Source organism: Pinus tabuliformis, chromosome 1_1, assembly GCF_031772625.1.
Source record: "Pinus tabuliformis cultivar Carrire ecotype Pingquan chromosome 1_1, CPIR1, whole genome shotgun sequence".
Taxonomy (NCBI): domain Eukaryota; kingdom Viridiplantae; phylum Streptophyta; class Pinopsida; order Pinales; family Pinaceae; genus Pinus; species Pinus tabuliformis.
In genome coordinates, this window is record NC_142297.1 from 509,402,918 (window position 1) to 509,429,830 (window position 26,913).

The following is a 26,913-nucleotide window of genomic DNA, read 5'->3' on the forward strand; positions in this document are numbered from 1 at the left end:
GATGTTTTCTTAGGTTTCTTTTCTATTTCAGATTCTGAACTAGAAGAAGAAGATGATGATGATGATGATGGAGATGATGGAGGTGAAGGAGGTTTATGAGCCTTGCCTTTTCCTTTGTCCTTCTTCAATGTCTTTGAAGAAGAAGTTGCATCTCTTGACTTCTTATCTTCATAGAGTTCTCCCAACATTTCCTGCATGCTCAAGAATGCTTGCTGAAACTGTTCCTCGCTCATCTTAGTTTATGGAGTTTCACCTGCATTAGATCCTGTCATGGTCGACTTATGAGCGACTCTTCACTTTCCAATCTCTGGATCAATCTCCTTGAGGATTCCTTCTCCACATTGCGACTTAGACCTGGTTAACATTCACTAGAAAAATTATACAAACGCAACCTACTCTGATACCAAATTATATGATCTGAAATGATCATATGTTAAACTAAAGTAGAATTGATTAATGCCATCAGTGAACTGAATGTTAACTTAAGGTGCTTTAACCATGAGAATTGATTGAAAAGGAATGACTTTATGACATAATTGAAACATAAGAAGCATGAAAATAAAAGTAATAAGCAGCAAAAACACAGTGATACTAGACAACAATATTGATTACGGAGTTCATCCCTGATGGACTACATCTCTGGGTCTGCTTTCAAGATGGGCGTCCACTTTATTAGGATTGAATTCGAGGAGGTCGATTACATAGAAAATTAACCAGATTGATTGTGCACACATGCACTTCTGGTCACTGTCACAAGAAATCTCTCTGAATTAGCTTTCCAATGCCTATCACAGTTCCCAATTCTGACTTCGGATGCTCCCGTAGAACTGAAAACAAAACTGCCTATAACCTCCAGAAACTGCATGCAAGAACTAAAAAACCACTCTTTTTTCTCTTCAAAGAACCAAACTTCCTTTATAACCCTCCAGATGCATTCAAACTCCTACATGCTGAGTTTAGGAATGAACAAGATGACCTTTAGGGTTAAATTAGGGTTTTTGGTTATGAGTTAATGTCACATAATGACATTCACCACTTAGGAGTAATTGAATTATTCAAAAATGCACATAAAACCCACTTCCGACCTTAGTTTAGCCTGAGGACTATTAGCGGTTAGCTAACCGGGCGAAGGGCGCTAACAGAGCATGTGAACAGTTGCCATAGCTGCGGTTAGACCGTCAATGGTTCCACTACATTTGCCGACAATTGACAGTTAATCCGCTTGTTCACATGTCACACTTTACTCCCGTAGTTACGATGCTACATTTAACTTGGCGATTCTGATGACCACGTCACTGCTACCCTTCCTGCTCACATGAACATGGTTTCCCCTCACGGTTTCTACTACAGTTACCCTAACTGTTTAACACTTGTATCCGCTCATGTGAACATGGCGATGGTTCTGACGCATTTAGGAAGCTATTATGTGCCTTTTGCAATGTATTTATCATAGCCCGAGAGGGTCTTTTGACTTAGGATTAATGTATTTGAATACATGGTGTAGTTTCTAGGTTAGGTTTTTAGGTGTTAGGGCTAGGACTTAGGTTATGTATTAGGGTTTTAGTATGATGATTTTAGAGTTAGTCTTTTAGATTTTGTCACATAATCAAAAGAACTCCTTTTACAACAATTGTCACAATGTGACATAAAAACCCCACAAGATGACTTGTTCCATCCCTGACAACCAAACCCTGACGGAAATGACGACAACCATATGTCGACAACCAGGTACATATCCTTCAAACACCATGAAAACCATATCAACCATCAATATCACTGTCGAAGCTGAAGATACCAGACACTGAATGCTGACGAAGATCACTGGAGAAGTTGATAAAGTTCAAGACCTCATCGACCATGATCATTTAAAGACCACTTCGACTTTGAAACACTGAAGACTCCACTCATGATGGACTGACAAGATCCTCCTGAATCAGTTGGTCTACCTAGACTTTCTTTTTCCTATCATGTGCCACCTTTAAGTTTTGTCTGATGTTAATCATTTCTTGATCCATTTCCCGGAGCATATCATGCCCATTGAGGGCCCTATTCACTGGATCACTCCAACTGATATGGGTATTACACTTTATCCCATAAAGATTCTCAAATAGACTCATCTTCAATTATTCATGTTACCCATTATTGTAAGAAAACTCATGTAGTGGAAGAAAATCCTCTCACTTCCTTGGCTGATGCATGACATACATTTAAAGCATGTCCTCCAATATTTGTCTGCCCATTTGTTTGCAGATGCTATGTTGCACTAAATGCCAACTCTGACCCCAAGCCAAAAAATAATTCATTCCAAAGTTTTGAAGTAAATTTAGCATACCTATCTGAGATAATTCTTTTATGTATTCCATGCAACTTCACAATGTTTTTTATAAAACTTAGGCTACATCACTTGTTGTGTAAGTCGATTTAACAACCACAAAATGAGCAACCTTGCACAATTTTTCTACCACAACCATGATGGCATTATGTTTCTTGGTTGTCCATGACAATCATGTAATGAAATCTATGGAGATTACTTCCCACTTCCATTTTGGTATTGGGAATAGGCTATAATAATATTGTTGGATGTCTACACTCAGTTTTTACTTATTGACACCCAATGCATTTTGAGATAAAATCAGCCACTTCCCTTTTTAAATCTGGCCAATAGTAAATCATTTTAATGGTTGTTAATGTCTTTTGATAACCTAAGTGATCATAATATGGTTTCCTGTGAAGCTTATTTAATATGAGCTTCTTCACATTGTTCTCATTTGGCAAGTAAAGTCTATTTTTAAACCTTACCAGCTTGTCCTCGGTGAGTTATTTTCAAGTCTTTCTCACCTTAGGACTCTTACTAAATCATTTCTTTTATTTTTTGATATTTTTCATCTTGTTTTCCCGCAATTTTTATTATTTCCTTGAGATTAGTCACATAGGAACTTATGGTTGTGATGTGAGCTAATTGAATTCACCTGGTAAGCACATTAGAAGTGTGTTTTTCCTTCCCTTTGATGTATTTAATTTTGAAAGAAAACTTGCTGATTATGGTCATCCATCTAGCTTGCTTGGCATTTAACTCTGACTAATCAAATAAATATTCCATACCTCTATGGTTTGTCATCAATACAAATTTTCTTCCATGGAGATAATGTCTCCACATTTTTAAAGTGTGAAAAATAGAAGCAACTTCCAAATCACAAGTCACATAATTTTTCTCGTGCTCATTTAACTTCCTTAATTCATAACATACCACTTGGCCTACCTGCATCAAGATTCCACCAAGTCTCTCCTTACAGACATCTGTGCAAACCACAAAAGCCTTATCCGAGTCTGTTATTCTTAAAACTGGTGCATGAGTAAGAAAATGCTTCAGTTGCTCGAAGTTTGTAGTACATTCAACTATCCATGCAAATTTCCTACCCTTCTTCTGCAATGTTCTGATTGGATAACCAATCTTTGAGAAGCCTTTAATGAATATTTTGTAATAGCCATGGTGCTTCACTAGCGGAACAATACCATACCATGTGGGTTCATATTGGGGGATATATATTGAGGAAAAAATGACATAATATATTGGGGGATATATAAGGGGTAAAGGGTTTTTATATTGGCAGGTATAAAAAACGGAGCACAAGTTAATGAAAAAATATCAAGGGGTATAAAAAAAGGTTAATGAAAAAATGGATACCTACAATATCTAATGAAAGTAGGGCTTTTTTTAATTGGGAAGGTGTTTTGGGTTTATATTGGTAGGGAGTTAAATAATGTGATTTTTAGAGGTATTTTCCCATGTGTAGTCAACTAGGGATATTATTTAGTATGCCACAAACACATGTGATATGTCAGAGGTTCATTGAGTGAAGCCTGCGTGGTAATAACCTACTAGCCCCATGAATGACCTAACCTCAACCACATTCTTCGATGTTGGCCATTCCATAATGGCTTTAATTTTCTTTGGGTCAACCGCTATTCCCTCCTTTGAGATCACATGTCCTAAATATTAAATTTGGGATTGAAAGAATTCACATTTCCTTATTTTTGCATAGAGCTTATGCTCTCTTAGTAGTTGTAGCACAATTTCCAAGTGTTTTTCATGCTCCCCTTTGTCTCTTAAAAAACATAAAATATCGTCAACAAATACCAATATAAAGTTCTCCAAAAATGGACTCAATATGTTGTTCATTAGGCATATAAAGGTTGTTGGTGCATTAGTAAGCCCAAAAGGTATGACCATGAATTCATAATGACCATACCTTGTTTGGAAAGCGGTTTTATGGATGTTTTCATCCTTGATACACACCTAGTGATATCTAAACCCAAAATTGTTTTTTAAGAACATCATTGCTCCCCGCAATTGATCAAAAAAGCCATTAATCTAAGATAAAGGGTATATGTTCTTGATGATAACCTTGTTAAGCTTCATGTAATATATGCACAACTTGATTGTTCCATCCTTCTTCTTCACAAATAAAACAGGTGCACCCCATGGTGACACATTTTTCCTTATATACCATTTGCTTAACATTTTCTTGAGCTATGACTTCAACTTCATGAGCTATGGAGTACTCATCAATACAAAGCTTTAGATGTTGGTGCTTTTCCTGCTAATAAATAAATGGATAAATATACTTCTCTGTGCGGAGGTAATCTAGGGATCTCCCCTGAAAATATGTATTCATATTGTTTTAAAACTTGGTGCTCCAATAAGTTACTGCCACTGTCATTCTTAGAATTGTTGGTCACTTGAACAGTAAATAACTCACATCCCTTCTAACAACACCTCTTGACTTGCATCACTATCACCAAGTGAAATGATATAGCTTTTATTTTTCATTGGGGAATTATTCTTCCACCCCTCTCGTTAAGGAATTCGATTAATTTCTCAAAGTAATCGATCCTGATTCTACGTCAGGCCAACCAATCCATTCCAAGCAATGCATCACATTCCCCCAACGACAATAAATTAAAATTGGATGTCCTCTTTGTGCCTTTTAACATTAAAGGGCACGATCTAATGATATGTTCCAATCTTCTCTTGGTTTTTCTGGCTAAGTGAACCATCCATGACTTCTTGTGTGCATATTTATCTAGGTTACACTTTTCCACAATTATCGAATCGATAAAACTAAAATTCAAACCAGGGTCAATCAAAATCGAAATACTTTGATCGTGAAGCATACCTTCATTTCAATAATCACTCCCTAGTGATCAACTTGTTAATTGTCTACTACTATGTAAATTCTTGGAACTTTCTCAGCCACAACCCTGACTGTATCAACCTATTACATGGTATACATCCTTGGGCCATTGTTCTTGTGCAGTGGGAAATCCATCTTCTAATGATTTTCCTTGCAAATCCAACATTTCAAGAGTTCCCCTCCGTAGCTCCTATTTTCCTGTCATGTGACTTGAGTAGATCGGCCTTTGTTGGAAATGTTAAGTCTCTACTAATTTTCTCAATTGGTTGGGACGATGTTCACTCCTTTGATTATGGGTGGTTTCTTCATAATCTTCTACCCTTTTCCTTTATATTTAATATTTCCCTTTGATTTCCAATTTTTCCTATACTCAGGGCTACTCTTAGCTTGCTCATAGGAATGTTTTAATTTCTTGAGTGCATCTTCAATGGTTTGTGGTTCATTAAGCTCATTTGAATTTGGTAATATACTCCTCATCAAAAATTTGCCACATTTTGAGTTTATAGAATTACTTGCCTTTGTTTTTAAATTGTCTTTCAAACAAGTAATTTTCTTTGAAATATCTTTCAAGCTTCTTCTAGGACATCTCTTCCTCTATTATATTCTTCACATTTTTAGAGTCTTCCCACTAGATATTAGATTTACCCTTCAAGATGAAAGTAGCCACTTTTACCTTCAAGTTCTCAAAGTAGATGTGGAATCTGAAGAACTTCTTCATCCCAAGTAGCCATGCTTTTGTATCCTTTATTCTCTTCAATTCACCATCAAATGTAGGAGGCTTGGCCTTCTAAAACTCCATGGGCATGTAATCCCTTTCTCTTCTTATTCTACAGTGATGGCACCTTCTAAAAGTGGCATCAAAATGCTTCCCATAATCAAATATCCCTCTTTCAGGAGTATTCAATAGGGAACCTCCCCTCACAGTGTCCTCCCTAGATGGCATGTGCTTCTTCCTAGATAGATTGATGTCAACATCATCAGTCCTCATTTCCTCTCTTCCATGCCTTGAAGAATTTTGTTTGAACTTAAAACCATCTCCAATATCATGTTTCCTTTTCATCTGCAAATCTAATAGACTTTAAAATATCACTGCATTCATTTCGACCTTCCTCTCATGTGCCCTAACAAACTTCTCATTAATAGCCTTAAAACTCCTTATTTCAGCCCTTAGGATTCTCAAGGTGTCCATCCAATCAGGAGAGCCTTCAACTCTTCTTTTATTAATTGATTCATGTTCTTCATGTCCATGTTGTGACATGTCAATGCTCTACTGCACCACTATGTTGCTTGTTCATTTTAACCCTTTAGTGCCTTTTTATGTGTTCTCATACACATAAAATTAGTAACACCTCAATATATCCAATACACCTATTCATCATTACCTTGAAATTCCTTCCCTAAACACATGGTCATCGGTATCTAAAACATCAATTCTCATAAGTTAGTTCCCATGACGCTATAGATATCAATATACAATCTAAGTTTTTATGCCACAACAACATGTAGTACAAATCATGTTTAATACCTTATCAATGCTTTACTCCCTGGTATACTATACCAAGACCTTAACCTTGCTTCCATAGGTATAATATTGGACCTACTTCGCATTAACTCTTATGTTTTTAATAACGAAGTTCTAATTTTATTTCTAAAGTCTTAGTGGTAAACCTTTAGCATTGATGCTCTGTAATAGAGCTCCAATCTTTATTCCCAAAAGTACAAGTGTAGAAACCTTTAGCTCTAATACCACTCTATAATGATCCCTTCCATATCCTTGGACTCTCCAAGGAGAGGTGTTACTTATGTTTGACCCAACCTCTATAATCTTGTCATGGAAATGGCGTTACAAAATTTCCCTTTTTTGATATACTTTAAAATTAAAAACCGATACCATCATCTTGTCACACTCATCAAGACGTTTCCAATGATGTAAAATTTACCCCAATCTGACTTACATATCAAAACTTATGGCCATTATAATTTTGGCCCATTAAACCCTAACACATCATCAATGTATTCCACATGGAACTCACGTAGCAACTCATGTGGTGCCCATGAAGTCACTCCACCACCCATAGATTAGTCCACATGGAAGTGCGGTAACACATGAAGGTATTAATGTAGTCGGGGTAGGTCTTTATCACCACAACCAACGATTAACCTTATCGAGACTCAGTTGCTGACCCCCAACCTGACCGACTCCTAACCTAAGCTCAAACCCGACTAAATCAGATTTAGAATTTGTTGAATTCCACTTCCAAGATGATTCCCAACCACTGACTTAGCTGAATCTTGACTCAAACATGGCCTTGTTTTCGTGAAGTTTTCAAACTTGGCATTTTTCATGAAATTTTTTCAAGCCATGTAGACCTATGTTTTCATGCTTTGATTGCAGCTTCAAGACTTTTCCTCCCTTCTATGGGTTCATGGATTGTAGATCTAAACTCATCCATACCCCATCCGACCTGTCTTAGACACAAATACTTTAGTCTTCCGTGCTTATCCATCAGCCTTGTTGAAACGCGCAAGGAATCCGCATTCCCCAATTTCACTAGACTATCATGAAAGTCTCATGACGTTTCATTTAACCATTTAAAATACATACTTATCATACACATGGACATAGATCCATGAACGTAAACCACAAGATTTTACTCATACATAGTTACACATCTGAGTTCATTCATAGCAGTTCAATTTACACAACAAGCATAAAAATATAAAAACAACATTACATGCTCAAAACCATGTTCATACATTACAACTCAACATACAAATAGCATAGAACATAAATAGCAGCAATTATTTCCACAAGGCCATATCCATTAATTTAGTGAATAACATCACAAGAATAGAAAACATAAGTAAACACTTATATCATAAGGTTGTCTGGAATTTGGGATTAGGACTTCGACTCTCCACCCAACCTTATATTGGTCTGTACCACAATATTTCTTGCAACCAATAATCCCTATGTCAAATTTCAAAGCCTGAGGAGGAGTGCTTTAGGGAAACAACTAGATCTCTTCACCACACCAGGGAATCTAGAGATATCACCATATCCACCTTTGCAAAACGGAACCAGGAGATCCAAATATATCACTATCTCCAACCTTATAAAACCAAACCATGGGATCTAGAGATATCACTATCTCCACCCTTGTAACGAAATCAGTGAATCCAAAGGTGTCATTATCTCCACCCTTGTAACCTAGGCAACCATTCTTCACTGAATCCACCCAAATAAAGAATCCAACATTCATTAAAATTAATTGTTGGCCTAAAAAACAAGCATGGGAAGACACCATGAAATCTCTTTTACTAAGAATCCAAAGAAATAAGGCCTCCAACCAAACAATGAATCCAAATAGCATATGACCTTCACCCAAGAGAGATCCACTACACCCTCTTCCCTCGCTTAGAACCAAAAGTTCTCCTCCAAAAACTTGCTAGAGAACCAACGTAGGTTATTATAGCCTCCTTTCCCCCACACAAATATCTTATATTTTCCCAGCTCCTTTCCTCCACACAAATATCTTATATTTTCCCAACTCCTTTCCTCCACACAAATATCTTATATTTTCCTAGTTCCTTTCCTTTTCGAGTTATCATCATCATTTCTCTATTGTGTGCTTCCTCCTTCCTATGACCACCCCCCCTTTTTTCCTCCTTATTCCTCCCCCTTCATTCTGAAGTTTTTTTTCTTTGCACCTCAATCCACTATCATTGTTGCAATAGTATAATGGTTGAATGAATGTGCACATGACTAATGCAACCACCCTACCAGCATAGTTCATCACAAATTTAATTTCTATCCTCTTTCTATTGCATATTTTTCTAAGAGAGGTATGGTTGTCATATTTTCTTTCTCTAGAGAGAGTCAAGGTATAGTCAGCTTATTTAAGGCACACCAAGTAACTTCCCATGGCTGACATTAATAACCAACTTCCTCTGACTTCTCAAGCAATATCCTTAACTCAAAGCTCTGAAATTCATGTATGTTTTCCTCAATCAGTTTACTCATGATTACATTCACAATAATAATTACAAAAGAAATATTTACAATGTTTACAAGAGGGAATTTTCAAAATGGGTTGTCACAAATATCTCAACAACAACCACTTTGAGCTCTCAAGAATAATTAAAGAGGGCTTCATAAAACTCCAATCATGTTCCAAGGGCCTCCAAAATAGTATGTTAACGTACATCTAAGAATGGCACAAATCCTCCTCTAATTTGGCTTCAAAAAGAAACCTAATGCGATGTATCCGGAAGATAATCTACATAATCATGAGACTCGCAGAAACCTCAAAGACAAAAAAGGGTCAAGAATGTTTCAAATCCCCTTCAAAAGGGATTCTAAATTACTTCTAAAAGTTTGAAATTATACACAAGGACAACAATGAAAATAGATTAGTTTAGTAGAGTTTTTGTAACGAGTTTAAGCCGAGTTTGTTTTCCAATATTCAAAATCATAGCCATCATGCTTAGTTAGATGTCACCCTTTACAAACTTAGCAACACCACCACTACTTCGAGATTTATTATCACCACCAACCTTGTCATTAGAGTCGCAAATGACCCACCCTATAAGTGACCAATGGTTTCACTATCAAACATTGCATCACTAATGGGGTTTGCATAGTCTACCATAACTACACAATTCACTATGCACCCCCACACACACTTTATCACTTTGTCAATTAAAAGGCCTATGGAATTCTACAATTTCAGCTTGAAAAAGACAACAAAGCCTATAAAATTCCTCATAAGAAGCCGAGTGAGTTTCCTTTCCATTAGAAGGAGGTTATCAATATCAACCTTCTAAAATATTCCTCTTGGTTGCATGAAGTGATTGGTATCATATATGTAAAAGCTAAAGCAAATCAATGGCCATTTGATTAGAAATTGTGTTACACTAAATTTAGTCTAAAGATAACTATACCTATTACACACCCAAATAAATATTTGAAATAGATTAAATTTAAACTAGGTGGTGAGGATTTATTTTGAATACAAATAATGAAGTTCCATAATAAAAAGCTAATCTTATAGCAAAAAATTCTTATTTTAACCACATTTAACATGAATTTAACAAAAAAAAATTACTCTGATTAAACTTTCACCATAATCTAAGTTTTACTCATAATTGAATAATATTTTTAACAACTTTTATAAATATCCTTAAAAACAAGCCATCAAAATTTCAAATATATTGAATAATATAACAAAATATAATATAAATAAATAACTCTACACAACATCCTTTCCATTAAACTTTAAATTATTATCATCTCAATTGTATACTATTAATCGGCAACTAATTTTCACACGTGTACTGCATTGTGAGAAAATAGCACAATAATAATAAGTGATATTTTTTACTTTTGGAATCATCTACCAATAAGTTTGAGTTAGGTGACTGAAAACTCGTTAGGTGGCCACAAAGGGAACACACAATCATATCAAACTTCCTATGAAATTTGTGGGCCACCACTTTATGCCACAAAACGCGTGTAGAAAATCAATGTCACTCAGAAACTAGATAATGACACCAAAGATCAAAATGATAATTCTATTTCGCCATAACCTAAAGAGATAATTAAAATAAAAAATTAATTTACTATATACATGTTTTAATTTATATAAAATACATTTAAATTCTATTTTTTTTAATGTAAATTTCTTATTATTAATTTTGATAAAGAATTAACAATTACTCACATAATATGAAGGTTGATATTAATTATTATTACAATTTTTGTATATTACACATTAAATTAAGTATCTTACAAAGTATATTTTAATCGTACGTTATAGCTAACTAATATACAATTTTTTAATGCTAGTAGTGGATCTTTTTATTTCTTTTCAAAAGGTAGACTATAAATGCAAGTTCAAGAAAGAACCACATGGTCTCAACCTTCCCAGGGGGAAATCAAGTCTGTTAACCATCTTGTAGAGTCATATCTTGACCAAAATTTAAAGGTTCTGATCAAGTCTAAAAATGTTAAAAACACTGCAATGTCTTGCTGACCTATAACACTAACTAGACAATACCCGAAGGCTACAAACTGAAAATAAAGAGTGCTAATCATCAAATGATTCTACTGGGGGCTAGATCCTTTGTAGTGGATCCCTATTGGGCCAATGGAAGAATACATGGAATGTGAGTCTCAATTCTTTCTATGTTGGGTTGTGTTATATTCTTTCCACAACTACCCCACACACGGGTGGGTCACAGGGGGGTATGCAGGGGGGCGACACCCCAGGAAAAAAAAGTTTGGACCCTATATTAGCTGGGTGGACCTACCTATGGTTTTGTGCATGATTCCGCACATGGTTTTGGGCATGATGGTTTTCTGTCCATGGTACTTTTTAGATCCGGTCAAGGGAACTACAATTATATTCTAATCCAGGGTTAATGGATTGGAGTTTATGGATGCTTCTACATGTATATATATATGCATTGTAACATTGAAAGGAACATAATGAAAAATCAATCTGGTAGTCCTGGTTTTGGGATCCAGGGAAAATCTCTGTGTATATTTGTTTTATGTTTTATGCTCTCGTCATTGTTTATTTTTTGTTTTTAGAATTCGTATGCAAGTAATTTATGCACAGGGTTAAAACCTATATTTGGTATCAAAGTTGTTTTGGCTTCAAGGGGACACCTTTGCTACTGAGGGGTTTTTGCTCGACCTATGGTGGACCCTATTCAGTGGGAGATCTGCGGTATCAATTCTTGTGGTGAAAGAAGATAGTGAGCAGTGGAAATATAGAGATCGAGAAATCTAATGGTCAAAGTTTTGAGTTGTGGAAACTCAAGATGGAGGATCTGTTGGTGGATAAAGATCAGTGGATCATGGTAGATCCGAGTACTAAACCAACAACAATGTCAGTTGAAGACTGGGCAAAGTTTGATCGAAAGGCAAAGAGCACAATATGATTATGTGTCTCAAATTCAATATTGTTGAATGTATCAAGGGAAGCTCATGCGAAGGCTTTGTGGAACATGTTAGGGGCTTTGAACCAATCTAAGTCTCTGGTGAATAAAATTTTCCTACGGAAAAATCTATATAACCTGAGGATGAAAGATGGAGACTCAGTGATAGAGCATCTGAATGCATTTAATACAGTGGTAAGCCAGTTATTATTTGTTGATATTAAAATTTCAGATGAAGATAAGTGCATCAGTTTGTTGTGTTCTCTACTAGATTCATGGGATAATCTGGTTGTTGCAATAGGTAGCAATGCAACTGCCTTGCAGTTTGATGAAATAGTCTCATCCTTGTTGTCGGAGGAGATGAGACAGAAAATAATGGAGGGTCAGGATAGTGATGCCTTGTCTATATGAGGACAGTCCCAGAACAGAAACAAAAATAAATCCTCGAGTGGGAGATCTAAATCTCCAAGAAAACATATAAAGGTGTACTAGAAATGCGGAAAGGAAGGGCACTACAAAAGGGACTATAAATCTAAAGTTGCTGAGAAAGGAAAGGGATCTGATGATGCTCCTTCTACAGAGGCGAAAACCACCACATATGAAGGTGGGGATGTGTAGTTGGCTTCTTCTTCAAGTACACATGTAGATCATGAGGCATGGTTGATTGACTCAAGTGCATCCTTTCACTTCACTCCCCATAGAGAGTGGTTCTGCGAGTATGAGAATTATGATGGTGGCGATGTCTTCTTAAGGTATGCCAGGAACGATAGAATCGTTGTTCATGGAAAATTCAAGTTGAAGTTGCAAGGTGGAAGGATTAGAACACTTCCGTGTGTTCTGCATATTCCTACATTGGCTAGAAATATGATTTTTGTAAGCAAGTTGAATGATGCAGGTGTAAAAACGGTGTTTGAGAAAGATACTTGCAAGATGGTTCCGGGAGCACTGGTATTGATGTGGGGAGTTTGGATTGGAACTCTGTACAAGCTTCAAAGGTAGCACTGTTATTGATGGGTGCAACAGATCTGTGGTTCCTCAAAGTGGAGCAGAAAATCTAGTAGTCTCTGGAGAAAAGACCATGCTATGGCATCAAAGGCTTGGACATATTGGAGAGAAGGGCCTTCGAATACTTCATGGTAATGGTATGATAGAATGTATGTCTAATAACTCTCTGGATTTTGATTTATGTGAAAATTGTGTATATGGGATGCAGAATCGGGTGAGTTTCCCCTATGGTGCTAAGAAGGTGAAACAAATATTAGTGTTTGTGCATAGTGATGTGTTTGGACCTGTGTCGATTCCATCACTGGGAAAGTTTGTGTACTATGTATCATTTATAGATGACTTCTCAAGGAATACATGGATATATTTTATCGGGAAGAAATCTGAAATATTTGATAGGTTTAAAGAATTTAAGACTCTGGTGGAAAACCAGACAGAAAAGAAGATAAAGGTGTTGAGGATAAATAACGGTGGATAGTTTTTCAAGAAGGAATTTGAAGAGTTCTATAAGAACTGTGGTATAGCACGACAGAAGACTACCCCATACACACTTGAACAAAATGGAGTTGCGAGAAGAATGAACTAGATGTTGATGGAAAGGGCAAGAAGCATGTTGATTGGTGTCAGGTTATGACAGGAATTCTGGGCAAAGGTAGTAGGGACTACATGTTACCTAGTCAACAGATCACCTTCATCAGCCTTGGAGGATAACACTCCACAAGAGGTATGGACTGGTAAGAGACCTTCTCTTTCACATCTAAGGGTATTTGGATGTGATGCATATGTACATGTTCCAAAGGAGAAAAGAACAAAGTTGGATAGTCAATTTGAAAAGTGCATCTTTATTGGGTATAAGGATGGTTGAAAAGGTTATAAGCTTTGGAACCCATAAATAACGAAGTTTGTGTGCAACAAAGATGTGGTGTTTAGAGAGGTAAAATATGTTATTAAACATGAAGTCCTACCAAAGGAACCTGAGAAGATAGATTTTGAGCTAAAGGAGGAAGAATCATACTCTACAGCAGAAGAGGAATCAAAAGATGAAGAGCCATAAACTCCAGCTATGAGAAGACTAGTTCGAGAAAGAAGGCAGTCAGAAGATATAGTCCATCTGCTTTCTGTTCAAATTTTTCTTTATTTATTAACGATGATGATCTTAGAACTGTAAGGAAAGCAATAGATTCAGAGGATGGAAAACTCTGGAAAGAGGCCATGGTTGATGAAATGACATCTTTGCACAAAAATGAGGCTTGTGATCTAGTGGAGTTGTTGGTTGGATGGAAACCCGTTGGCAGAAAATGGGTGTTCAAGAAGAAGATGAATGTAGAAGGAAAGGTGGAGAAATACAAAGCTCGGTTGGTAGAAAAAGGTTATTCCCAGGTGTCGTGAATTGATTTTGGTGATATTTTTTCTTCTGTTGCCAAGGTAGCTTCTATTAGATTACTTTTATCTGTTGTTGCTGCTTTTGATTTTGAGGTAGAGCAAATAGATGTGAAGACAACATTTATTCATGGGGATCTAGAAGAAGAGATCCACATGAAGCAACCTGAAGGCTTTGCAGTGAAGTGTAAGAAATAACTGGTATGCAAGTTAAAAAATTCTTTGTATGGGTTAAAATAGTCACCAAGGATGTGGTATTAGAAATTTGATACATTTGTTCGGGGACTTATCTTCACTAGAAGCAAAGCATATCATTATGTGTATTTTAAATTAATTGGTGAACATATTATTTATCTGGTCTTGTATGTGGATGATATGTTGTTGGTTGGAAATGACAAAGAAATTATCCAGGTTTTGAAGACCCAATTGTCCTCCAAATTTGACATGAAATATATTGCTGCTGCAAACTATATTTTGGGCATGGAAATTAAATGAGATTAGGAAAGGAAGAAGCTCTAGTTAAACCAGAGGAAGTATGTCGAGACAATACTACAGAGATTTAATATGCAGGATAGTAAATCGGTGAAGGTTCCTATTCCTATAGGTGTAAAGTTATTTGTTGAACAATGTCCCAAGATACAAGAGGAGGAAGAGGACATGTCTTATGTTCCATATGCAAGTAGAGTCGGTAGCCTGATGTATGTAATGGTTTGTACTAGACCAGACATTGCACATGCAGTGGGAGTATTGAGCAGGTTTATGTCAAAACAAGGGAAGGAGCACTGAACAACAGTGAAGTGGGTTTTCAAGTATTTGCGTGGCACTAATGATTATAGTTTGTGTTACCAAGGAAGACCAGGATTTGACAGAGTTTTGGACATCCGTGGCTTTGTTCATGCAAACTGGGATGGAGATCTGGATCAGAGAAGATCTACAAGTGGGTATGTGTTTAACCTATTTGGAAGTGTAGTCAGTTGGATGAGTAAGAGACAGTCTATAGTGGCACTTTAAACTACAGAGGCAGAATACATGGCAGTCATTCATGCAAGAAAGGAAGCAGTTTGGTTGCAGAGATTGTGTTCAAGTATATGGTTAGTACAATGAGCTATAAGGATAGACTGTGACACCCAAAGTGCAATTTTCTTGGCAAAGAACCCTACTTATCATTCAAAGACAAAACACATTGATGTTTAGTATCACTTTGTGAGGGATATGGTTGAGGACAAAAAGGTGTTACTGGTAAAGGTGGATACTTTGAAGAATATTGCAGATGCATTGAAAAAGTCTGTGAGCACTAAGAAGTTCTCTTGGTGTAGAGAAACAATGGGCATTGCAGGGCTGACTCAATGACTAAGCTCTCTTGTGGCCCCCTATGGAAAGAAAACAACAAGTGGGAGAGTGTTGGGTTGAGTTATATTTTTTGTACCCTATATTAGGTGGGCGGACCTACCTATGGTTTTGTGCATGGATTTCGCACATGGTTTTGGGCATGATGGTTTTCTGTCCATGGTATTTTGTAGATCTAGTCAACGGAACTATGGTTATGTTCTAATCCAGGGTTAATGGATTGGGATTTATGGATGCTTCGGTATGTGTATCTATATATATATATATTGCAACATTGAAAGGAACATAACAAAAAATCAATTTGGTAGTCTCGGTTTTGGGATCCAGGCGAAAATCTCTGTGTATATATGTTTTATGTTTTATGCTCTTGCCATTGTTTATTTTCTATTTTTGGAATTCGTATGTAGGTAACTTTTGTATGGGGTTAAAATCTACATTCTAGTTGCCCTACCACTTGATTCGAGCCAAATTTCATCTGTCGAATGTCCTTTCGAAGAAAAGAAATTTCTCCCTGAGACTGCGTAGGATCTTATAGTTTTGTTGTCATCAGTTTTACCATCAAGGTCTTCATTCTCTAATATAGAAGCATAGTCTATGTATAAATATTTCTTCACCCTCTAGTGTGTCCTGGGTCAATAACAATGTCTCTCTAAACTGAAACTAGCTCTAACCTGCTCAGTCTGGTCGTGAATTCATCATGTCCTCCCATACTTCCAATCTATCCCCTGATGTGGACAAGGATGAATCTTTGTATGTTTCTGTTGCCTCCACCTTAAGATGAGACCCACTACTACGACCCCTCCCTCTACCAGCTCAACATTGACCTCTATCTCCACTGCTTTTGTTTAGTTCTCTGCCTCGACCCCGACCTCAACTTGGCATAGTGGAGACCCAATGTCAAAGTTCCACGTTAGCCATCCCTTTCTTTAATATGCAACTCCTATGAAACTCAGGGTTCTATCTAGAGTAATGGCGGTCAGGGTTCTTAGAATTTTCTTCGGCTAAATCTTGTCCTATAAACAATACATTAGCAGGACGACACACAACATGTTGAGTTAGCATTGAACCCTCTATAATGTGATATCTCGTGTGCCACACAATTCCTTCAAACTACTCCATGAACAATGGCTTTTCCAGCGTGCATGTCAAAAACACCATAACTAACAAAACAATTGAAGGCAAGTTTCCCAATATCGTCCCTACAACCATTGTGAGGAATGCTAGGAAGGGTTTTCTCTCCCAGTGGTTCTTGGCCCCTAATCGAGTGCCTTGAGCCAACCCTCTAGCCCAAAACCATACCTTTGCAAAATAATTCCCAGGATCATATGATAGGAGCCTCCAAACCTCCACTTTCCCTATTGTGGGTGTTCCAAGAACTACCCATCGGGTATGGTATATAGCCATAATTCCCATTTAAGGTATTTCTCCAAACACAATCGTTCAACACAGATTGATTTAATAACAAGGTCATAGGATAGTGAAAACAATATCTATGAAACCAATTCCAGACACGCCATAAATACACTTGTTAGTGTATTATCCAAACAATTAACCATTCTTTTAACTCGCCATCCTCCTTAATACCCATGAATCAAAGGAGAAGAGAAGAAGAAATATTACATACCCACTAGAACTCCTTCCCTAGTACCTAAATCTAGTCATTCTGGAGCAAAATGGATTTCCACCTTCCACTGATCCTAATAATCTCTTGGCTTCTATGCTCGTAGCGTGTTCAATAACCTCCTCTTACCACCTTACCATATTTCACCTTGCAGGAAATCTTCCTGGCTAACTAATATATATTCTTAAAAATATTAATTTTAATAATTTAATCATAACTTATATACATAAAATAGAATATTAAAGTCAAGTAGGTGCTACTAGTAGAATGCCACAATCAAATATAATGGCTACATTGTTGAAAATGACGGTATCATTTTCTAATAGAAAATTAATAAAAGATTAATTTAATAAATGTTATATATATTTTAGGTTATAATTTAGTCATAGTTTATGAGTGAGATTTGGTTATTTGCGATATGGAAACCAACAATAATATCATTGCCATTTGTATTTTTTTCCTCAAGTATTTTTTAAATTATATATATAATTATAATTATAGATATCTTATATTAAGATTAAAATATTCAATATAAAATTAAAATATTATAAATATTTTTTTAATATAATTAATATATTAATAAAATTTAGAATATATATATATATATATATATATATATATAAAATTATAATTTTATAGTTAACTAAGGTGTGAATGCATCATATATTATTCATTTCACATAATTTTATAAGTCTTGAAAACACCTTATTAAATACATAGTGTTACATAATTAAAATACGTCTATACATTATATTTCCATATACAAATTGTATTTCATTAAGTAATTTACTTAATACAACGTTTTTTCACTATTATTTTAAAATAAATTTTTTATTATAAATTATTAAATAATTTTTACATATAACTAATAGTATTTAAATAAAATTTATAATGATGATTGTTAATGTCTATTAAGACTAATATGGTCTATCGGACTTTAAGAAGAAAAATAATTTAATTGTAATCGTTTAGAATCTTATTTCTGTGCTTAAAAAAAAAGGAAAGAAGCGCACCAAGATCACTATAGTTGGGTTGGCTTAACAAGTCAAGAAGATTGGAAGTGTGACAAATGTTAGGGAAATGAGAGTGGATGTGAGTAAGGGTTGGACAATCTAAAAGAAAGTGTTTTTCATCCTCCACCCTCTTAGTATCGCACAACTGACAAATTCTATCGTCCCAGTGAGTCTCGGGAGTAGACCACTGCATGGTTTCACTTCAAAGCTCATGAGAATTAGTTATAATCTTAGCGATGTTCATCTTTTTCTTCGAGTTGGTCAAAACAGAAAGATAATTATGGTTCTCAAGGGTGGGGTTGATCACCTCCTTATAATATCTTAGCTTCCTTTTACCCTCCAGCTCCTTATCATCCCATAGTTTATCCTTAAATTTGGAGGTGATAGTATCTTTGACACTATCCTTGCTTCCCAAGATGATCTCCTCATTTATCCCCCAATGGTTGAGCCAAGACTGTGCATCCTTATGCCACCCACGCTTGAGGTGAAGGTGGGGGTTTTGACTAAAGTTAGAAGAAATTTTAGGAAGCCTCTTGGATTCCATGTTGTAAATCTTCTTCTTATACATTAGATACTTAAACATAGCCCAAATTTCAATAGGGGAGAGACCAACTTCGATCAGAAGGATAGGATAAGGGGTATTTCCCTTCATATTGAGATTTTAGGTTATGAAATGCTTTTGAATCATCTCAATCTTTCTCCATGACTCTCTGGATAAACTGCAACCCCTAACATCATAACCGTATAGGACAACAAGGGTGACGAGGGTCTCAAAGAGGAACATTTTTTTACTCCAAATACAAAGATAAGCAACCTTACAATTGTTTTCAAACTCATAATAAGCTTTCCAGCCTCCAATAATCATTTTCTCAATACTACAATTCCAGTTGAAAATCTAAAAATCTAAAAATATTTTAAATTTATATCATAATAAATAAAAATAAATAATACCATACTTAATTTAATTATAATTTAGAGTTTTATTAGTTGAATGACATATTAATATACCTTAACATTGTTAGCTAAAATAGTTCAACTTAAAATAATTTTTTATAAACTTTCAATTATATAAATTTGTATCATGACCTTATGTCATTTACCATATAAAATATAGCCATGCATCCTTACCTATCATATAAATATGATATAGCTTGAGTGGGCCTAGCTAAAATAGTTTAACTTAATATAATTTTTTATAAACTTTCAATTATATAAATATGTATCATGGCCTTATGTCATTTACCATATAAAATATAGTCGTATCCTTACCTATCACATAAATATGATATAGCTTGAATGGGCCTAAGGGTTAAGCGCATTCCTCCTAAGAGGGTATAGGTTCAAAACTAGAGGGGTAGAGTATAGAGTATGTATGCCTTCATAGAAAAAGACAAAAAAAATTCGATTTAATAATTTACTAATCCCTCAACCTCTTCCTAGATTAATTTTTTATTGTTTAAATTACATTTCTGAATGTATTGAATGGATTCAATGTGCTTAAAATTTATTTGAAAACTTTAATTGTGTACATTACTTTGCATTGATAAAAAAATATAATTAAAAAATGGTCACAATAAAACTACTTAAAAAATGTCACAATTAAAATGTTTTAGCCATTACAAATTATTTTTTTCAATTGCTTTAAATAATGCATATATATAGCCTTTTTTATCATATATAATATATACAAATTTAAATATTTTATTTATGAATTATATTGTCCACATTAAAATGATTTTTCAGTTATTAATATATTTTTAATTATATTTCAATATTAATTAACTCTTCATATTAAAATAATTTATTTATTTATAAACTGAAATATTAAAAAAAAATTGTTTAAATTATATTTTTGAATATATTGAATGGATTCAATGTGGTTAAAATTCATTTGAAAACTTGGATTGTGTACATTACTTTGCATTGATAAAAAAATATAATTAAAAAAGTCATAATAAAACTGCTTTAAAAAAGTCATAATTAAAATATTTTAGCCATTATAATTTATTTTTTTCAATTGCTTTAAATAGTATATACAAATTTAAATATTTTATTTATGACTTATATTATCATAGTAAAATGATTTTTCAATTATTAATTTTTTTTAATTATATTTCAATTTTAATTAACTCTTCGTGTTAAATTGAAAATTTATTTAAATTATGTATTTTCTTGCATTCAAAAAAATACTCAAAAAATATATATATTACTTTATTTTATTTCACTATAAAAATTATAATATTTCATTTAGAAATATGATCACAGCACTCCTAATAATGAGCTATAAAATAAGCCCCTTCCGTCAATAAAGAAATCACCACTAAAATTTATAATTTAAAAAAACTTTAACCAACCTTCAAAACGTCAACAGGTAGAGTATGCGCGTTAAACATATGTGTGTCGGAAGCGTCATGTGACAGTGAAATGCGCGTAAAACACGTGTTAAATGGATTAATGAGTTTTACGGGTTAAATGGATTAATGAGGAGGTCAACTTTGAAATTTCCAAATTTAAGTGTAAGAAAAATAATTTGTCCGCTCGAGAATAAATAAGTGGTTCGAGCCTCTGACCGCTTCTGGAGTTTTGCATTACGGTACTTGTTAGGTTAACGGAATACACAGATACCTTTCACTTTTCATAAATCGATCTGCTCCATCTTCAGCAACTCATCTGTTGTGTCATAATTAGAATTAATGGCAGATCATCAGATGTGCGCTTCATGTTCCTGCGCCTCCAGCTCCACTGCAGCATCTTCCAACATCAATTACAGTTATGACGTATTTCTTAATCATCGCGGCCCAGAGGTTAAGAAAACATTGGCCAGCCATCTCTACCGTCGGCTTCTTTCCTATGGATTCAGAGTCTTTCTGGACCAATCAGAAATGCAGGCGGGAGACGACTTAAGTTGTCAAATAAAAGGAGCTATTGCAACCGCCTCTGTTCATATAGCCATTTTATCTCCCAGGTACGCCGAATCAAAATGGTGTTTGGAAGAGCTCGTGCTGATGTTGAAATCGGGGACTAGCATTATTCCGGTGTTTTACCATGTAAAGCCATCTGATCTACGGGTCAGAATGGGCAAGGGCGAAGATGGAATGTATGGACGAGCCCTTCGCGATCTAGAAAAGAAGAAGAGATACGAGCCGAGCACTGTTGAAAAATGGGGAGATGCTCTTTGTCGTGTTGCAGACATAAGTGGCTTGGAGCTGGAAGCTTGTAATGGGTGAGAATTCTCACTCCTTTGTCAAATTTTACTTTAGTTTATGTTTTATAGAAAGATTAGTCTACCATATTTTTCCTGAATTTATCTCAATTGCAGATTTTTGGGGATATTTCAGAATTTCATAGAAGTATTACTGTTAGCCAAATTCCAAAATATTCTTAAAATCTGTAAAAATACTCTGTTTTAAAATATGCTTCTCACAATTTTAGGGGATGTATTCATAAATAAGATACGCTTCTCACAGTTTTAGGGGATGTATTCATAAATAATCAGGGACGAGGGGGAGCTCGTGGATAGGGTCGTGCAATTGGTTCAGAAGAGGGCCAGAAAACCTCCCCTGGATGTGGCCGCATATCCAACTGGGTTGGATGAAAAACTACAAGATTTTGAAAGGACTGTGATACCGCACAATCTCGGCGGACACTGGGTTGCAGGGATAGTGGGCATTGGTGGAGTTGGTAAAACAACCCTGGCTAAACAATTCTTTAACAGTAAGAGATCAGATTATGATCGATCCTCTTTTTTGTTTGACGTGAGAGAAGCTGCAGCTAGGAGCTCTTTAGTATCCTTGCAAAGTAAACTTTATAAGGACTTGACTGGACAGGAGCAGCTAATGTATAGCGTTGATGAAGGCATATCAAGGTTAAGACATCATGTTCCCCGTTGTCAAGCTCTCATAATTGTAGACGACGTGGACTCTGTTGAGCAGCTGCGGGTTTTATTTTCACCAGTAAAGGATGTTCTTAGTTCAGGTAGCCTAGTTTTAGTTACATCTCGCGATAAGAATGTTCTTACAGTCTCAGGAATCAAAGAGCCGTCCATTTACAAGTTGACAGGTCTGAATTTAGAACATTCTCATGAGCTTTTTTGCTTGCATGCCTTCCACCGGCCTTATCCTGTTCTAGGATTTGAAGAAATTGTTAGAGAGTTTTTGGATGCGTGCCAGGGATTACCATTATCTCTCAAAGTGACTGGGGCGCTACTTCACTCGGAAAACCCCGACTTGCGGTATTGGAAAGCCAAATTACTCAAAATATCCAAAATACTTCCCACGGATATACAAAGCAGGCTTAAAATCAGTTATGATAGCCTTGATGAACAGGAGAGAGACATATTCTTAGACATTGCCTGTTTCTTCATAGGGGAAGACAAAGATAAGGCTATAAGAATATGGGATGGATCTGATTGGGACGGGTCCATCGGTTTTCAGAATCTCTTGAACAAGTATCTTGTAGAGGTCGATACCAGTAACTGTATTAGAATGCACGATCACCTTAGAGACTTGGGCAGAGCTTTAGCGGAGAAAGAACCTCAGCGTCGCCTTTGGCGCCCAACTGAAAACATCTTCTACAATAACTTCTACCAATCATATGTAAGCTCTTAAATTTATTTTCAGAAAATCTGTGTTTTTATCACAATGTAAATTATTGGATTTTGGAAGGGTGTCAATTTTGTTTCTAACATTTTCCAGTGAACAATTTAGGTGCGGGGAATTAGCACACAAACATCAGCCCTGTCTTTGGACAACCCTGTGGCACTTGGCAATCGTTTTGTTGATGTCCGCGGCTTGCAGCTGCTGAGGGTCGAAGGTGCATGGTGTGAAAGCTTATCCAACCTGCTGGGACAGTCAAATCTTCTATGGCTTCGTTGGGATATGTCTTCCCATAATCGGATCGCGGAACATGTTTCTGAAATTGTTTCTTCACCAGAGGATTGCTCGGAAATTGTTTCTTCCTCGGATGGGTGCTCGGAAATTTCTTCCCCCTTTCGTCATGGTTGCTCGGAAATTGTTTCTTCCTCACATGGGTTCACGGAAATTGCTCCAGAAGTTGTCTCTTCCTCGCATGGGTTCTCCTTCAGTTATGGGAGCTCGGAAATTGATTCCTCTCATCTGCCGTGTCGGTACTCCCTGCCTACCTGGATTCCGATGAGTAATTTAAGAGTTTTAGAAATGGTGGGCTGCGAGATCCAGTTGGAAACACTCTGGAATGACGAAAGCGAGGTAAAGTGGCTTTTTCTTTGTTTATTAAAGATGTTTGTGTATATATTTTTCTCGGTTCCTGTAGGTGGAGGTTTTTATACGAGTCTGCACTGCAGGCACCTCTGGAGTTGAGGGAGTTGAATGTTATTGTTAATGACCTTCTACAGTTACCGAAGTCAATTGGGCAGTTGAAGCACCTGGAAAAGATTCAACTGACTTACCCTGTCAAAACATTGCCTGAAGAATTCTTTCGTCTCCGATCCCTGAAACATTTGAGAATGCGTGCAAGCATGAAGTTGCTGCCAAACGCCTTCGGGAATCTGACAAATCTCCAACATCTTAATTTCACTGGTAGCTACCATTTGCAAAGGCTGCCAGACTCTTTTGGGAATCTTACGAACCTAGAGTATCTTAACTTGTATGGGTGCTCCCATTTGCAAGTCCTGCCACAATCCTTCGGGAATTTAATTCGACTTAAACACCTCTGTTTGAAGGGCTGCTCCCAGTTGACCTTCTCGAGCGAAACTTTTGGAAATATCAGATCGCTCGAAAGCTTAAACCTTTCTAGCTGTTCTAAAATGGAAGTGTTGCCTCCGCAGGTTACACATCAGAAGTCCCTGCAAAAGCTTTTGCTGTGGAATACAAACTTAATAGAATTGCCAACTGCTATTGGAAACCTAAGCAAGTTGGAAATTCTGAGAGTATCCTCTGAAGAATCCTCTATAGAAATGCTGCCGCTTTCGCTGGGTGGCTTGAAAAGCTTAAAAGAATTGACACTCTTCGGCGGGAAATGGAAATGTTTGTTCGACTCTGTTGGAAATCTGAAACAATTGACCAATCTCACCATAGATTGTGGAACAGTAGAGGATTTACCAGCAGCTGTAAGAGAGTTAAACAATCTTGAAATTTTAAAAGCAGTGAATTGCCCAGTACGTGAAGTGCCATTTGGCACCGTGGGAAATGCTGGAGAAAGAATAGACATATCAGCAGATCAGAGTGGGGGCAGATTCGCGATCTCTTCCATTGGTCACGAATGCATGCTTCCTCGCCTCAAACAGTTAGACCTGCACGGCACAAGAATAAGGGAATTATCATTTGCTGAAGGGGTTTGCCCCAACCTTAGACAACTGGACATAAGCGATTGTTTAGATCTGGCGGAGGTTGGAGCATTGCCGAAAACATTGATATTACTGGACTTGAATGGTTGTGATGCATTGAAGAAAGTAATAGGGCTTTGTGGTCTTGCAAAACTCCGAGAACTGGACATGAGAAAGTGTGAGTTGGTGGAGGACCTGCCCGGCCTTGAAACGTTGATATCTTTGGTGCATCTCCGGGTCTCTGGATGTGTCCAGCTGAAGAGCATAAGGGGCTTGGCGCAGGCGACACATCTTCATACCCTAGAATCTCATGACACTGACAGCGATTTGATAGAATGGAAATTGTTTAAAGATCTGAGGTTGTGGAAAGAGTGGTTGCAAGAACCGCAGTTGGAGGGTGAAGATTTCTGGTGGGGAAATGAATTACAGTTGGAGGGTGAAGATTTCAGCTTCAGGGAATGAATAACAAAATTTCAGGTTTGGGGAATGAATGGCTGTTGGAGGATGAATATGTTTCCAGGCAGAGAGATGACATGCAGTTGCAGGTCATGGACTTTTTTAAAATTGGAAACCTGAAGACTTGTATCTTACTTGGTTCCTGCTGGGTTGAGGATCCATCTTTGAATGATCTCCCTTCCAAATATATTTGACCCAAATTTCTTCCTCTCTTGAAATTTCTCATCCGCCTCTGTAAAATAAAGTTAAATATCCGTTCAGAACATACACTTCAATATTATTTATCACATCCAACTGAATGTATAAAATGAAAGTAACGCCTGGCTCTCGTTCATGGGGGCACTGCGCTGTCTTTGAATCTCAAATTAGCTTTCCTGTGTCGGTAACCGTTAACATGTTGACATTTTTACTCTCTTGTCCATTTTCATCTTCTAATGTTTCCTGTGCAGCACTGCGAATGCTCAAATAGATGCTGGAACACGTAGTCCCTTAATCAAAGGTCGTGCTAGTACTGAATTATAATGTTAATGTTAAAAGTGAGTTAATTTATTAGAAGAAAAAAATGTTAATAGAAAATAAATAAAGAAAAATGGCAACGTAGAACGATACGTCCTGAAAAGTAAAATGTTCATTCTTAGTTTATTTTTATTTTTTAAAAATTTGATTATAATTTAGTTGGGATGGTAATGTATTGGTATTTACAACACATGAAATTATTTGTGTGTAGTCTTTAGGGGAAGAGTTTCATTCTTGCCAGCTGTCTCTTAATTTTGGATCATTAATAGATTTCCTTATTAAAGAAAAATAAACCATAAACCAAATAAAAGTATATCTTAAGATATACTCCAACACTACATAAATAGTTCAACTTATTAAATAAGATATAAAAAATATTTATTTAAATCACTTAGAAATGAAAAATAAAAGTAGATTTAAAGTTTTTGCCATAGTAAGCTATGGAAAGTTTCAAAATACTATAAGTTGGTTTTCATAAAGTTATGGAAAGTTTCAAAATCATGTTCATAACCATATTAAACGAGGGAAATGAGAATGAACATGTAAGTGATTTAAGAGAGAATTTTAAAATTTTAAATAGGAAAGAATTTAATATTAATATGTTTTTATAAATGTTTAGAATATCTCAATTTAACAAAAAAAAGTTTAGAGAAATATACATGTTATAGTTTCATCTTTGTTATATTGCTTATAAATAGTTTCTAGGCCTTCTTTAACTCTTGTCTCTCATCATTTATGTCTTCCTTTATTCTTACCAACTTCTTAGGTCTTAGGTCATTGAATTAAAAACATAAATGTTTCATTAATAAATTGAGTAAAGTTTAGTGTCGTCTTGGATGGCTCATGGGCTCTTGCTTTATGGTGTGAGTATGGGTTTTGTTTTGACTCAAAGTAGAGTTTTAAAGTGCTTCATCTTGGTTGTTGCTCTTATTCCCATTACGTGTTTATTGATTAGCTTCACTCCAACCACACTAACTTACAAGAAGGGATGTTGTACGAAAAAATCATAATGTAAAATATTAGTAAATAAGAATATAAATCTATCATAAGGTTTGATTGAAAACATATCCATTAACAAAGCTTAATTATTTTGAAAGAAAATTGATAGAGTGCATAATCGTTTAGCAAGAAAGAAAA

At 35.9% G+C, this 26,913-nt stretch overlaps 1 protein-coding gene across 1 annotated transcript; it reads left to right on the plus strand.

The window, feature by feature from the left end:
- Positions 1-21,057: 21,057 nt before the first annotated feature.
- LOC149214029 (uncharacterized) lies at positions 21,058-25,656 on the plus strand. The gene is made up of 4 exons (XM_089392182.1): positions 21,058-21,726; positions 22,000-23,098; positions 23,210-23,728; positions 23,824-25,656. Exons 1-4 carry the CDS (start codon positions 21,197-21,199, stop codon positions 25,264-25,266), a joined length of 3,591 nt encoding a protein of 1,196 aa, XP_089248308.1. The 5' UTR covers positions 21,058-21,196; the 3' UTR covers positions 25,267-25,656.
- Positions 25,657-26,913: the final 1,257 nt, after the last annotated feature.

Bases quoted from the DNA above. Each gene is read 5' to 3' on its own strand.
- LOC149214029 (XM_089392182.1), top strand. From the start codon at position 21,197: ATGGCAGATCATCAGATGTGCGCTTCATGTTCCTGCGCCTCCAGCTCC. The intron at 23,099-23,209 runs GTAAGCTCTTAA...TGAACAATTTAG, and splicing joins ATAACTTCTACCAATCATAT to GTGCGGGGAATTAGCACACA. The intron at 23,729-23,823 runs GTAAAGTGGCTT...TCTGCACTGCAG, and splicing joins TCTGGAATGACGAAAGCGAG to GCACCTCTGGAGTTGAGGGA.